At 37.0% G+C, this 14025-nt stretch overlaps 2 protein-coding genes, 1 long non-coding RNA gene and 1 pseudogene across 3 annotated transcripts; 3 read left to right on the top strand and 1 right to left on the bottom strand.

Moving 5' to 3' along the window:
- Window positions 1-540: 540 nt before the first annotated feature.
- LOC148917953 (uncharacterized) lies at window positions 541-1534 on the bottom strand. Its single transcript, XR_016125848.1, has 2 exons — window positions 1111-1534; window positions 541-964 (listed from the first exon to the last, which is right to left on the bottom strand). It is a non-coding gene; the product is annotated as an uncharacterized LOC148917953 (long non-coding RNA).
- A 1156-nt stretch (window positions 1535-2690) lies between these two features.
- Window positions 2691-4681, top strand: LOC103327627 (uncharacterized). Its single transcript, XM_089049983.1, has 4 exons — window positions 2691-3683; window positions 3926-4018; window positions 4104-4171; window positions 4273-4681. Exons 1-4 carry the CDS (start codon window positions 2964-2966, stop codon window positions 4388-4390), a joined length of 999 nt encoding a protein of 332 aa, XP_088906109.1. The 5' UTR covers window positions 2691-2963; the 3' UTR covers window positions 4391-4681.
- Window positions 4682-5222: 541 nt separating this feature from the next.
- LOC107880883 (uncharacterized) lies at window positions 5223-5991 on the top strand (annotated as a pseudogene).
- A 1307-nt stretch (window positions 5992-7298) lies between these two features.
- Window positions 7299-9937, top strand: LOC103344357 (uncharacterized). The gene is made up of 4 exons (XM_089049536.1): window positions 7299-7368; window positions 7493-7567; window positions 8381-9513; window positions 9607-9937. The coding sequence occupies exons 3-4, from the start codon at window positions 8417-8419 to the stop codon at window positions 9620-9622; spliced, it is 1113 nt and encodes a 370-aa protein (XP_088905662.1). The 5' UTR covers window positions 7299-7368; window positions 7493-7567; window positions 8381-8416; the 3' UTR covers window positions 9623-9937.
- Window positions 9938-14025: the final 4088 nt, after the last annotated feature.

Below are 14025 nucleotides of genomic sequence, written 5' to 3'. Positions count from 1 at the left end.
TGTATGTTATGGTTGGAACCAATTTTGGAACCTATTTTGGTTTGTGCATATTTCCTGAGGTTGTTATGGTTGGAATCTGTTTTGGAACCTGTTTTGGTTTGTGCATATATTCATAAGACTGTTATGGTTGGAACCTGTTTTGGTTTGTGTTCTGTTTTGGAACCTTTTCTGTTTTGGTTTGTGCTTATAATGACAGGTGCTTTTGCTAGTTTTGGGCTTTGCCTCTTGCTTTCCAGATTCCAGTAAACTTTGGCATGTTACCAAAAGCTACATATCCACCATAAACTTTGGCAAAGAAGGCAGGTCCTGCTTTTTTAGGGAAAACTGAATTTTGGTTATCTTCTTCTACATTCATCAAGAAATTACCATTCAATTTACCATTCATATCACATATCAAACTTAACTAGCATTACATTACTTAACTAACTAGCATTACATTACTTAACTAACTAGCATTACATTCATGTCACCATTTGTAACCTCTAAACAGCTTACCATTCATGTCACCATTTGTAACCCCTAAACAAATTACATATCCAGTAAACTTAACTAGCATTACATTACATTACACCAAATGACATTACATTACACTGCCAAAGTGTCTTACATTAGATTAGCATTTGTTCTCAAATTAAATTTGCCCATTAAACTACTGCCAAAGTGCTTAACTACTGCCAAAATGCTTAACTACTGCCAAAATGCCTTACATTACATTAACATCAGGTATCAAATTACAATGCCCAATGAACTACTGCCAAAGTGCCTAATTCATCTTCATGGCAAACACCACCAACCACGAAAGCAACATAGCAGCCCACAATATTTTTGACTTTGCTCGAATATTTGCATTTTCCTTCTCCACCCTATCAATCTTCCTCAGCAAACCAGGTATCAACGATTTTGAACGCTCACACATTTCTGCATCAAACCACTGAAAAAACCTACATCCTTTTTCTCCCCTTCCCTGTATCAACCAAGAACAATGACTGAAAATTTGGGTGGTAAAATGACTGAAAATTTCATCAATCACTGACAATTTCATCACTAACAACTCTATCAATTTGTGATGCCCAAAATAATGACTGAAAATTTTATCTTAAACATGCTTACCTTTGACTTTGGGCAGACTAGAAATCTTCGCCCTGGGTTTGAACTGGTCCAAGAAGTCTGCATCCGTGCTAACTTCCCACAATGACACCATTGGCCATGCCCTCCTTCTCCTTGCTTCTCTCCTGTTTCCATCATCCCAAATCTTCTACTCCACAATCTTCCAATTTCAAACTCCACCTCAGAGTTTTACAAAGAATGATTTCTTCTCCAATTTCTCCCAAAATCGAAGGAACCCTCAGATTTTGACAACAACCCTCTTCTCCAATGAACCCTAAACCCAATTTCCCCTTTGTTACAAACTGAGAAACCCTTATTCGAACAGCTTAAAGGTTAAAACGAAGTGGGGCCCACTGTTCGTAACGGACCGTCAAGAAATTTGACGGATGGGGTAAATTGAGACGGTTATTTATACGTTGGGGGGTACTTTGAGGCGTTTTCCACCACAGGTGATAATCTGAGAAAAACGTAAAAGCACAGGGGGCATGTACATAATTAAGCCTTATGAAAATAATAGTGGGATGGGTTTAAAAGTGATGGTAAAGGTTAAAGAAGATTGGAAGCTTTGGAAGTAAGGTATTTTTGATGTGTTTTTTTAGCGTGTGTTCATACATGACAATAAGCAAATGCTAGCTGTGGTTCATTATTTTGGGAAACGAGCTGTTCTTCTTAACATCTAGATTTCTCTTCCACAGGCAAAGCAAAGGTAAAGTATCAATGAGCAAAAATAGAATACAATATCAGTTGAGGTAGCCCCATCTGCAAGAATTTTCTTGTAAATGGGCTATTTTGAACAGAAAAGGGGTTATTCTAACAGAAAAGGGTCTTGAATGCTTTGGCCATTGGACCTTTTTTCTATTTTTGGTTTTTGAAATGTGCAATACCCTACTCCAGTTGTAGAATGTTGAATCAAATTAATTAGCTGTTGAATTAACAATAGTTAAAAGATAGAGCCTCATGTGTCGACTTTAAGTTTGTTTAGATTTGAAGCTAAGTATAGATAATGAATTGGGCTTATCCCAAAGATCTTGCCTAATTTAATCCTCCATGTTTGTTATGATGTTTTGCCATCTACTTGCATATTTCTAGTTGGCATCTTATTTTGTTGCCTTGTGTGCACTACATTTTAAAGGCATTTTTTTAATATGCATATATAGTTCTTTAAAATCTATGACAATAATGTCAATTTCTGATTGTGAATTATATATTTTTAGAAGTCAGTGCCCATCTTGAAGACAAAGTGATGCTTTCCCATGCCCTGATCCAGTAGATTCCTACTGCACCTTATTGGTTGTGCTATTCTTTAATGGCTCAACTCTTTTGGGCCCAGATGTCACACATGCTTTTTTTAAAAAAAATTTATTACAAGATGTCACACATGCCTTTTAATTAGTGTGAGAAGTGCCAACTTTTGCGTCGCTAAGTAGAAAAAAGTGATTAGGTTAGTTGAGGTATCTTTAGTTAACGACACATCTCTTAAAAAAAATCTAAAGAGAGAGTCTAAAAAAGGAGAACAGAAAAATTCAATAAGAAAACTCTATTCGTATTCTCTAACAATCTTTGTCACTTTTGCAGGAATGTACTTAATTCACTCATGCAACGCGCTCTCCAGGCTAATATCTTTACAATTACAGAGCAATCTCATTGTTTCCTTTTTGTCATTTTAGGGTTGGCAAGATTGGTTTCATCATCCAAAAGAACATGCAAGTGGGTTATACAATTGTCCTCTACCTCACAAATGGGGGATGTCTTTCATTCTCTTTTTAAGTCTTGTATGGTGAATGCGTGAAGCATAGCACAATAAGCAAATGTAAGTAGCCAAAAAGGAAAAGCAATCACACAGAGAGCACTCATATATGGCCATGGCCTACCCAAAATTGTATAATGTCCTCTCCTTCTACCTTGCAACCATCATAGCCATTTCCCAATTCTTGATTTCCATTTTACCTTATTTGAATCCAATCACACTCCTAATCACACTTGCGGATGCACTTTTATCTCTATACTTGAGATCATGTGGTCTTTGTCCCTGCACAGTTGAATTAGATGACCAAACCACAATGAACTTTTGGGTTGCAAATTCTAGGAGGTCTAATAAGCCTGCTCTTGTAATGCTTCATGGGTATGGTGGCAATTCAAAGTGGCAATTCATTCATCAAGTGGGTTCACTTTCTCAAAGTTTCTATCTGTACATACCTGATGTATTGTTCTTTGGCAAATCCTACACCAACAGGCTAGAAAGGACAGAGGTTTTCCAAGCAAAATGTGTGGCAGAAGGGTTGAAGAGATTAGGGGTGGAGAGATTTGCTGTTTACTCTATAAGTTATGGAGGGTATGTGGCATATTGGTTGGCTGAGATGTATCCAGAGTTGGTGGAGAAAGTTGTGGTTGTGAGTTGTGGGGTTGGGATGACAGAGGAGCAGAAAAGAGAGCAGATCAATAAGGTTGGAAGCAATGCATTGAATCTCCTTGTACCTGAAAGTGCTCATGATCTGAGGCTCTTGGTGAATCTGACAATGCACAAACCTGGCCCTTCTAAGTGGGTCCCTGATATTTTCCTTCATGGGTTCATCAATGTGAGTCTAAAATTCCTCCATTTTTAGAACACCACCTTACATGGTGGATTATAGTTATTTATTCTTCAATGGTATTGGTATCCATCACGGCATAATAGTATGTTATATTGTCAAATTGTCAACAACTTAATAATTGATGTGTGTGGTCGGTGAACATTTATACGTCACACTAATTCTAATAGCACTGGACTTGTAAGATATCAATTCCTAATTGTATAGAGGTTTGCATGCTGCATATGCAGGTGACCTATAAACAACACAGGAAGGAGAAATTAGAGCTGGCAGAGCACTTGCTGAGGAAAAAAGCAGATATAGACCTTCCCATTCTAACTCAGGTAGTTAACTTAGCCGTAATTTAAAAACTTAGCCTAATTAATCTTTCTCTTCAGTCTTGTAAATGAATGTTATTTTTGTGTGAAGGAAACACTGATAATTTGGGGAGACAAGGATGATGTCTTCCCTGTGTACTTGGCCTATCAGCTGCAAAGGTGACTTTAAACTAATTTATTATTTCATCTTCATGATCAAATTTAATCAGGATTTGAAACCAATCTGAACCTATTGTTAATGTTCTCTTTTCAATCTACAGGCAGTTGGGGCCAAAATCAAAGGTGGAGATAATCAAGGACACATGTCATGCAGTAAATATGGATTCACCCATTTCCCTGAATGGTATGATAACTTCATTTGTTTTGGGTTACTCCTAGGTGGCAGACTTGCATTATCAAATATATTGAATGATGTATTAGTTTTGGGTTAAACAGAGACTGCTGTTGGCCACAGATGGAGCAAAAATGTATATATAAGTAGGATATTTTCATTTTATTGGTGAAGTTGGAATGAAGAGAAACCCAAACACAGAAACAGGGTTATGCTTGCTTATGGGTCATCTTTGATTAATTTATGCAGCTACAGCTGTGAGATGGTCTAGCTTTTGCAAGCAGGCATGCCTTGAATCTTGATGAAACTTTGGTTTATCAAGAAATTGCTGTTTGTGTACACTGTTGTAACTTGATAGGCTTCTTAATAGCTGGAAGTCATTTGCGCGTGTGGCCACTGTTGCTAGCATGATTCTTTAATTCATTCCTCAAGTACGTGAGTTGTAATTGACTTGAATGATTTGTAATATATCATGTCAATTTCAGATATTGGATATATCTTATTGCACTGAATTTGCACTCCATTCCACCTCGAAATTTTGATATCTAGTAAACGTCAAACAAAAGTTTTTCCATTCTCTAGTCGATTTCAAACTATGTCACATTTTCAACCCAAAAATACTTATATAAGCATGCTTTAGAATTGGTTTTCTTTTGGTAAATAAACAAGGGTTTCTTAAAAAAGAAGAATACGAGATCTCTACACTGATTTCGACTCACATGTCAACAATTTCGGTTTTTTCAAATATAATACATGTTGGTTGGTCTTCTAGTAAGTTTGTGTAAATTAGCTTAGTTTATGAAGACACTCAATAAACAATATTGCATTAGAAACCAAGGAAAAAGTACAGCAAGACCATCAACAATAAAAATCAATTCCATGGGTTACCAAAAGTTTTGGAATGTCTTCTCCTACTACCTCTCAGCCATATCAACAATTTTCCACTGCCTCATATCAGTTTTGTTCAAGACAGACAGGGATTTAATGTTCTTCAGAATTCCAGATACTCTTGTAGCACTATACTTCAGGCTATGTGGCCTATCTCATTGACATTGATGACCAAACCACCATGCACTAGCCAACCACAGGCGGTTCAATAAACCTGTCTGGTTTTGGTTTTCGGTTTATGATCTTAGCTATGGCGGGTTAGTGGCGTATCGGATGGCTTAGATGTATCCAGAGATGGTGGAGTAGTGGGGTAGTTTGGACTGATGAACAGAAGGATGAGCTGTTGAGTGTGAATTCAGATGCTTTGGAGATTCTTTTACCAAAAAGTCCACATGATCTACGGCTGTTAGTGAATCGATCTGTGTATAAGTATGATGCTTTCAAGTGGGTTCCTTGAACACTTGGTGGCCAAAAGAGCAGATTCAAACCTTCCTATTCTAACTCAGGTAACTTGAGTATATTCTCAATTTTCTCTCTCTTGAAAAGCATTCTCCGCTTAGGTTTCTAACTTGTTATATATAACTTTGTTTATGCTTCCAGGCACTTAGGCCCCAAATCAAAATTAGAGAGAATCAAGGACACTGGTCATGCAGCAAATTTTGATTCGCCGGATACAATCAATGCATTGATAAAATCATTTGTCTTAGGTAGTTGTCCCTTCATTGTTGGAAGCCCAATGGAAGTCAAAAGAAAAACCTAGCCACAATATATGTGTTTGCTTGGGAACTAGGAAGCACCCACATGCTGTGAGGGGATGCAAAAGGTAATGAGATTGTCCATCATTTTAATAGAGGAGAAAATACGTACACTCAAAGACACCCAAGGCTGCAGCAAAGAAAAAGGACAGTCACACAACCAAAGAATCACTCAAGACACCCAAGACTCATCCAGGACAAAGCCAGCATGTATTGGATATGGATGAAGTAGGAATATAGGCATATTCTTTATTCTAGATTATTCTTATGTAGGTTATATGTACATATGCTATTCTTTTGTGAAGGTTATACAAGATGAATGTAAATTCAGAAAACCCTAATATACCGGATGAGAAATAGACAAGTTTTCTTGTTCTTTCCTTTTATGTGAAAAACTCTTTATGGTATCACGAACCTCTATACCTAACAGTCCCTAGCTTCCCTGGGAAAAATCTGGCCAAGGAAAAAGAGTACCACTCACCCCTACCCTAGATACAAGTAACTACTGCTCACTGCTATCAGACTCTAGAGTAGATAAAAGCCAAAATGGTGTTGATTCTTATGAGTAAAAAGACCTGCCTTCTTGCAAACCAAATTGAGCAAGAGAGTGTAACGCTCCATTTATCCTGTCGAGGTTGAAAGAGAACATCAGTGACACCCACCCGCACCAAAAGAACCCTACATCTTCAATTAGATTTCCATAGTTGCTCCAAGACTCACCACCACCAGAAACTAGTAACAGTGCTTGTTGCGAGTAAGAGGCTAGTTGAATATGATTAAACCACCGCGGGTAAGCCATGATCTGACGGGGTGGCCCTGCCATGGTGCAAGTGGCACCACCGCCGCACAGGTGCCCCCCACATTGTTTTTCTTTATATTAAATGATATTAACATTGTATATTGTAGTGTGCTACATATTGACAGAAAAGTTTTTGTTGTGTATAGGTGGCTTTGTACTTATTTTATACAAAATTTAAATAATTATACTAATAAAAAAAAAAGAAACACGTGGAAAAAAGCGAATTATCAAACTTTAACTAACCAGCAGCAATATATATCCCCCAAAACGCTTTCTCCTCCCTTTCCTATCGTTCTTTTAAAAAAAAAAAGGAGGCTTTCTCCTTAAAAAAAAAAAGGTTTTCTTCAACTCAAAATGAAACAAAAAAACTTAATACCTTCTTCTTCTTAAACTCTTATTTTCTGGTAAGTAATCATCATCATCCATCAATTTTTCTTTAGTTCTTTTTTTTGTTTTCTCAATTCTTTGACAATTTTTGTTATTCTTTCAATTTCAGGAATTTCAACACCAAAAAGGAAAAACTCTAATTCCTAAATTCATAAAGACCACTCAAAACGGATCAAATCGTCATATTCAAATCCAGGTATGTATCTAAATTTCAATCTATATATTAAATGAATTATTTTATTAAATTATTATCACATGTCTCGATTGGTTATATAAGAAAATATAGTTTATAATACCATGACAATTATTAACCTACATAGGAAGCAAAGCAGCAAGTTCAGTGCCCAATACATCCAAACGTCTGTAAAGCCCAACGCCACCGCCTCCGCGTTCACGTCCGCCTCTCTCTCCTCTCAATCCAAAGCACATCAGCATCTCTTATCTCTTCAATCCCTTGTGCACCTATGTTTTGTTTTTTTTTGGCTCGACGATCTGTGTTTCTTTTGTTGCTTTTATTTTACTTTTGGTTCCATCTGTTTCTTCTGATATGGCATTAATTAATATTGCTTTTGCATTTTATTGGACGCAATTTGAATTGCCTGAGTCTATCTACATAACTGATTAGGGTTTGATTTTGGTATCTAGTGAGGATAGAGTTGAAGATACAAAAGAGATCGAGATAGGTCTATGCGTTTTGAAATCTATGACATTTGTATCTTTTTGTAATTTCTTATTGTTGTTACTTGTTCTTCTCAAAAGCTTGAATAACATCACAGTGGACATTAGGCTACTAGGAATAGGCATATATTTATTGATATAATATTTTGGTGCAGATATTATTTATTTTATACTGATTTTGGTGCGGATATTTTTCTTAATTCACATGTATTTATTTATTGATTTAATATTTTGGTGCAAAAAAATGAAAAAGGCAAATCGGGTAAGGTAAATAGGATTCCTCATTTAAAAAAGTATCATAACAGGTAATTAGGACCTTGGGTTGGAGTCAGTCTTACAAACATAGTGGTAGAACCAAATCTCTCTCTCTCTCTCTCTCTCTCTCTCTCTCGTTGAATTTAGGGTTTGGTATAATTGCAAAATATGTTTATTTAGCTTGATGAATTAAACTACTGTCTTTCTTCGCATTAGATTGGGCTTTCAATCAGTTATGCATGGGTTGTGCTAAATAATTAAACACTTTGTTTCAGTCTCTCGAGGTGCTTAGTGGTTTCCAGCTTGCGTACATGGAGGGGGGTGATTATAAATCTCTGCTTGTATTGGTGACATCTTATTCAAGTCGATATCATGGTGAGATATATGAAGTTAAAATCCAAAAAGGATCTGGACAAATTATGGGGGGAGTACGAGGAGCAATTGGAGATGAATATGGCAAAGATCAAGCCCCACTGCGTCCTGTAACTACCTTCTTCAACAAGAATACTTACTCCATCCCGGACAGTTGTCTCTGTGATGCTACAGACTTATTTGGTGGCTCCAAGTTGTATTTGTTGTTCAGAGAGGGCATGCAAGCTAATCCTCCCCACTCTGTCATGACACCGGACTCCTTGAAGGGATATGTATTCGACATACAGAACAAGTCATTCTCTACCTTCCAGGGCCCCAGAGTACCCAAGCCACTTGGAAATGTGATTTCTGCATATGAAAAGTTATATCATCTTGCAATCCCTGTAACCTCTCCGCATGAGCCAAATGACCCAGAATCAGTGTTTGAGCGGTACGATCCTCTGAATGACAGTTGGGAGTTTCTTCCACCTGTTCCCTCTGTTATTTCTGATAAACGAGTGGAGATAGTCGGTTATGCTGTTTACAACCACCATATTTTGCTCTCGTTGACATGCGGCCCAGGATATGAATTCCTTGCCTTTCATGTAAGAACTCAGAAATGGGTTCATGTCAAAGTCGAGAAATCTCATCGCATGGCCTGTTCGCATTTTCCTTTCCGAGGGAGGGCGGTGGTTTTGGGCGATCGGATGTATGCTTCATCATATTCATTTGGAGTGGTTCTTGAATTTTCCTTTGATTGTGAAGCCTATTCTTTAACCCCAAAGTTGGTGTTTCCGAGGTTTAAAAGAATGCATCTTGCGAACATGGATATTGGTGTTCAGACAGAGTATTTGGTTCATTTGGGTGGCTGGGATTTTTGTCTTGTCCAGACTGCCTACGACTACAAGAGGATTGATCGTCAGCCTTTGTGGATCACCACGTTCCGAATCATTGTTGGAAGTGGAGGAAGTAGCAACATTGAGATCTTGCATTCAACTATTCGTGATGTGTACATCCATGGTGGTTGGCATGTTCATGTCAATTTCAGCTTCACGCCGTAAGTTTCTTGCTTGCTTGCTTCCTTCCTTTCTCCATGTGTTTGTCTTTCTATAAATTGTTTCAATATGTTTGATTATTTTGTGACTCATAGATTGCTGGAACAGTGAACACCAAAGAGAAGAAGAAGAAACAAGGCGCCAGGGAAAGGACGCAAAGGGACTCAAAGGGAAAGTATGGCGGATCACTTCTTCCTCCCAGAAAAAAAAATCAAATGAACCCACAGATTCTCAGTTCAATGCGGTTCAGTTGTGTATTTATGTGTTTCCAATTGTGAGAGTTTTCTTTTTGAGCTATGAATTTTGTGACTTAGTATTGCTTTCCAGTCATTTCTTATTCAAAATAGACATTGAAAGTCCTGTTGGTTAAAGTTGAAGCCTGGAAAACATTTTGACCAATGAAATCCATTTCAACTTCTTTTATCCTTTCTCTTTTATGTCTTCCAAGAGTTGAGCTGTGCCTCCTTTGATTTTGTTTAACCCTAATTGTTGTTGTCAATGACTGAGTGGTGGACAAGGGACATTAGTACAATGATCAGTGATGAATTTCAACAAATAGATGGAAAGTGTGTGGAAGCAACAACCGCTTAAATTAAAGAAGAGGAACAGATAAAGGAGAAATTGGAGTAACTAGAGCAGTTGGTGGCCAAAATACTGGATTCGAACCCTTCAGTATTGTTAATCATTGATGTATGTGAGAATTTATATTTGCATTAAGAAAATCATGACACGTAATATGTTGAACGTGTGTGTTATAATAATTTTACAAATTTATAAAGAAACTCAATCCTAGACATGTATTTATAAAAAAACCTAAGCACTAGTTAAACATAGAAACACACCCAAAATCGACTCCAAAATCAATAATTGTAAATTTTTTGGTGTGTTTATAAATGAGTTTTGAGTGTGTGTGTGTAATGATGAGTTCTGAGTGTGTTTATAAAGTGTTTTGGGTGTTGAGTTTTTTTATAATTTCAGCCCCCATTTTGGGTGTTTTAGTGAAACTCCCTAATAATTTTTAGTTCATTAGGATAAATTTGTGGACACCTTTAGGATAATATGGAACACAGAAAGGAGAAATTGGAGCTACTCCAACAATTGGTGGCCAAAAAAGCAGATTCAAACCTTCCTATTCTTACTCAGGTCTAAATGAGGGTACGTTTGTGTGAAGGAAACACTAATAATTTGGGGTGACAAAGATGGATCTCGAGCCTTTGCATTTAGAGTCCACGCATTTACCTGCATTTAGCTTCATCGTGGCCACTACAATGATCCAACAACATAGGTAACCTCTGAGCGCTCGGAGTATTTATCGCCTTGTGCGATGGGCTGAGACACGTGTGGAGCCTTTTGGGCTTCGAAACCCGAGTATATCTTATTGGTTCCATTATGCTTAATGCATGCTTCTAATAAGTTGCTGTATTTGTCGGATGACTGAAACTCATGGAGCTATAAACATATTTTGCTAGGCGAGTCCTCATCTTCCCCTGCCATTTTCTGGTTCTGGGTACTTCTGCTAGGCAGGGATGCAGGGCCAGAGCAGCTGGGATGGGCTAAACCTCTAAACTACTACATTTCTTTTTCTTTCAACAATCTGTACAATCAGCAAGCTACACAGCTCTGTTACTCCAAAGACAATAGAAACTGTAGCAAGAATAGCCTGGACATAGAGCAGTATCAGAAATACATATTTTGAGGAGCGAAATAACACAATTAGAACAGCAAACTAGCACAAATTTGAGGCAGTAATTGATGAATATACAAAACTTTGAGGCAAATAAGCAGTGAACAGAAAATAGAACAATGAAAGAGGCTACTACCACTGCAAGTTAAATATTGTAGCACCAAAAATGAAAAGGAAACACAACCAGAGTCAATTTTATCAAGATACAAAAAGGGTTCCATAAAAAGAAAAAGCACCAAATTTCGGTTCACGGCGCAAATCAATCTTCCCTGCTTATTGGAAATTTTCACATCAGTACCTCCACAAATTGGCAAAGGTTGAATTTTATATTATAATTATGTCCATCGAACAAGAGAAAGTTTTCAAACCTATATCATATGATTATTTCCAGAACACAAAAACCATTCTGCTCAATAAAAAAACAGAATTTATCTATTGGTGTACTGGATTTTATGTCAAATTTCTTCAGTGGAACTCCTAAGTACTAAATCCAAAATAAAATTTACCAAAATTAAAGGATTTCAAAATGGAGAGAAAGGCACAATCAGCAGGGAACGAAAGTAGGTAGCTCACCTGATTTTGTATGGCCGTCAAATTAGAGATAGCGAGGCTTCTGTGACTTGAGATTTGCTTGAGACACAGTGATGAGTGAATAAAACTGAAACTAGGGCTTTGCTGATGGGTACGCGGGAGAAGAAAGAGGTTATGGAGAGAGAGAGAGAGAGAGAGAGTTTGGGTAACTGGGGACAATGGAAGAGTATTAATGCTTATTGGGCTTAGCATTTCCTCCATTCAAAGTACGAATGAGGCCCAAATTCAATTTTTTTATATAAATACTTTATAATTTATTTTTGTTTTGGGGCGGTGGAATATACCCTTGTATTTTAATTTAGTTTTACAATTTCAAACAATTTGAACTTTGTATGGTTTTGGGTTTTATTAATAATTTTTTTAATTATATATAAAAATGATTTCAAAAGCGGTATTGGAACGTATACCGAATAAATAGTGTACCCGAAATATATAAAAATTTCTCGCCTTGGAGAAGGAAAATTGAAGACATCGTTGAGCTACAAGTTTATTGAGCTAAAAGTACTAGAAGTATAACTGCAGCTAATTATTCAGTTTGTGCACTTTTTTCACAGAGAATTGCAATACCCACATTTTGAATGAAGCAGAAAAATCTCCATTAACTAATACCACTTGCATTATTTGATATAATATAACTTTCCAGTACAATCCATTAAAGTGAAAACAACAGATAGAATTGGACTTAATTTTTCTCTCTCTATCTCCACAAGAATTCATGAACAGAACCTTGCCATGAAAGCACAAGCATCAGCAATACTAAAACCCCAGCAAGCCCCCAGCTTGAGCTCCCAATTCTTAGCACCCATGAAGGTTCAGGAGAAGGAACAAAAGAATCTCCTTGAGATGATGAAGATGATGACTTGATGAAGAAGTGGTTTTAATAGCAATGATAAGTCCAGCAAGAACCATGGGAAGGACAAACCCAGAGCTCCATTTTGTCTCATAATATCTTGCATCAGTTTTTCTGTTTGTCACATATAATGGTGAAAGTACAATTGCAGATACTAGAGCCAGCACCATGGCTGTTGATCTTTGAGATGAGCTATGGCTTGTGTATGCATAGCTAGTAGCAGCCATTGGTGGGCTCAATAGTAAAAACTCAAGCTTGGTTTTTCTTTTTCTTGGAGAAAAACCAACTTGATGATGAGTTATATATAAACACAGATGTGGTTGGAGATTTATAAATACAGAGAGCAAGAAGGAGGACATGGTTAAGGAATCTAGGTTGGAATGATTGTATTTGGATGACAAAAGTGATAGACAGCCGTCCAAAAAGTGCAAAAAGGAGAAAGATGAGGAGACTAAATTATGAAAATAATGGTGGGATGGGTTTAAAAGTGATGGTAAAGGTTAAAGAGGATTGGAAGCTTTGGAAGTAAGGTATTTTTGATGTGTTTTTTTAGTGTGTTCATACATGACAATAAGCAAATGCTAGCTGTGGTTCATTATTTTGGGAAACGAGCTGTTCTTCTTAACATCTAGATTTCTCTTCCACAGGCAAAGCGAAGGTAAAGTATCAATGAGCAAAAATAGAATACAATATCAGCTGAGGTAGCCCCATCTGCAAGAATTTTCTTGTAAATGGGCTATTTTGAACAGAAAAGGGGTTATTCTAACAGAAAAGGGTCTTGAATGCTTTGGCCATTGGACCTTTTTTCTATTTTGGGTTTTTGAAATGTGCAATACCCTACTCGAGTTGTAGAATGTTGAATCAAATTAATTAACTGTTGAAATGTGCAATACCCTACTCTACTTTAAGTTTATTTAGATTTGAAGCCAAGTATAGATAATGAATTGGGCTTATCCCAAGATCTTGCCTAATTTAATCCTCCATGTCTGTTACGATGTTTTGCCATCTACTTGCATATTTCTAGTTGGCATCTTATTTTGTTGCCTTGTGTGCACTACATTTTAAAGGCATTTTTTTTATATGCACATGTAGTTCTTTAAAATCTATGACAATAACGTCCATTTCTGATTGTGAATTTTATATTTTTGGAAGTCAGTGCCCATCTTGAAGACAAAGTGATGCTTTCCCATGCCCTGATCCTGTAGATTCCTACTGCACCTTATTGGTTGTGCTATTCTTTAATGGCTCAACTCTTTTGGGCCCATATGTCACACATGCTTTTTAATTAGGGAGTTTCACTAAAACACCCAAAATGGGGGTTGAAATTATAAAAAAACCCAAGCACTATTTAAACATATAAACACACCCAAAACCCATCATTATACACAC

Source organism: Prunus mume, linkage group LG4 (genome assembly GCF_029339155.1).
Source record: "Prunus mume cultivar Tortuosa linkage group LG4, ASM2933915v1, whole genome shotgun sequence".
Lineage (NCBI taxonomy): Eukaryota > Viridiplantae > Streptophyta > Magnoliopsida > Rosales > Rosaceae > Prunus > Prunus mume.
This window is presented reverse-complemented; position numbering and strand designations above follow the sequence as displayed.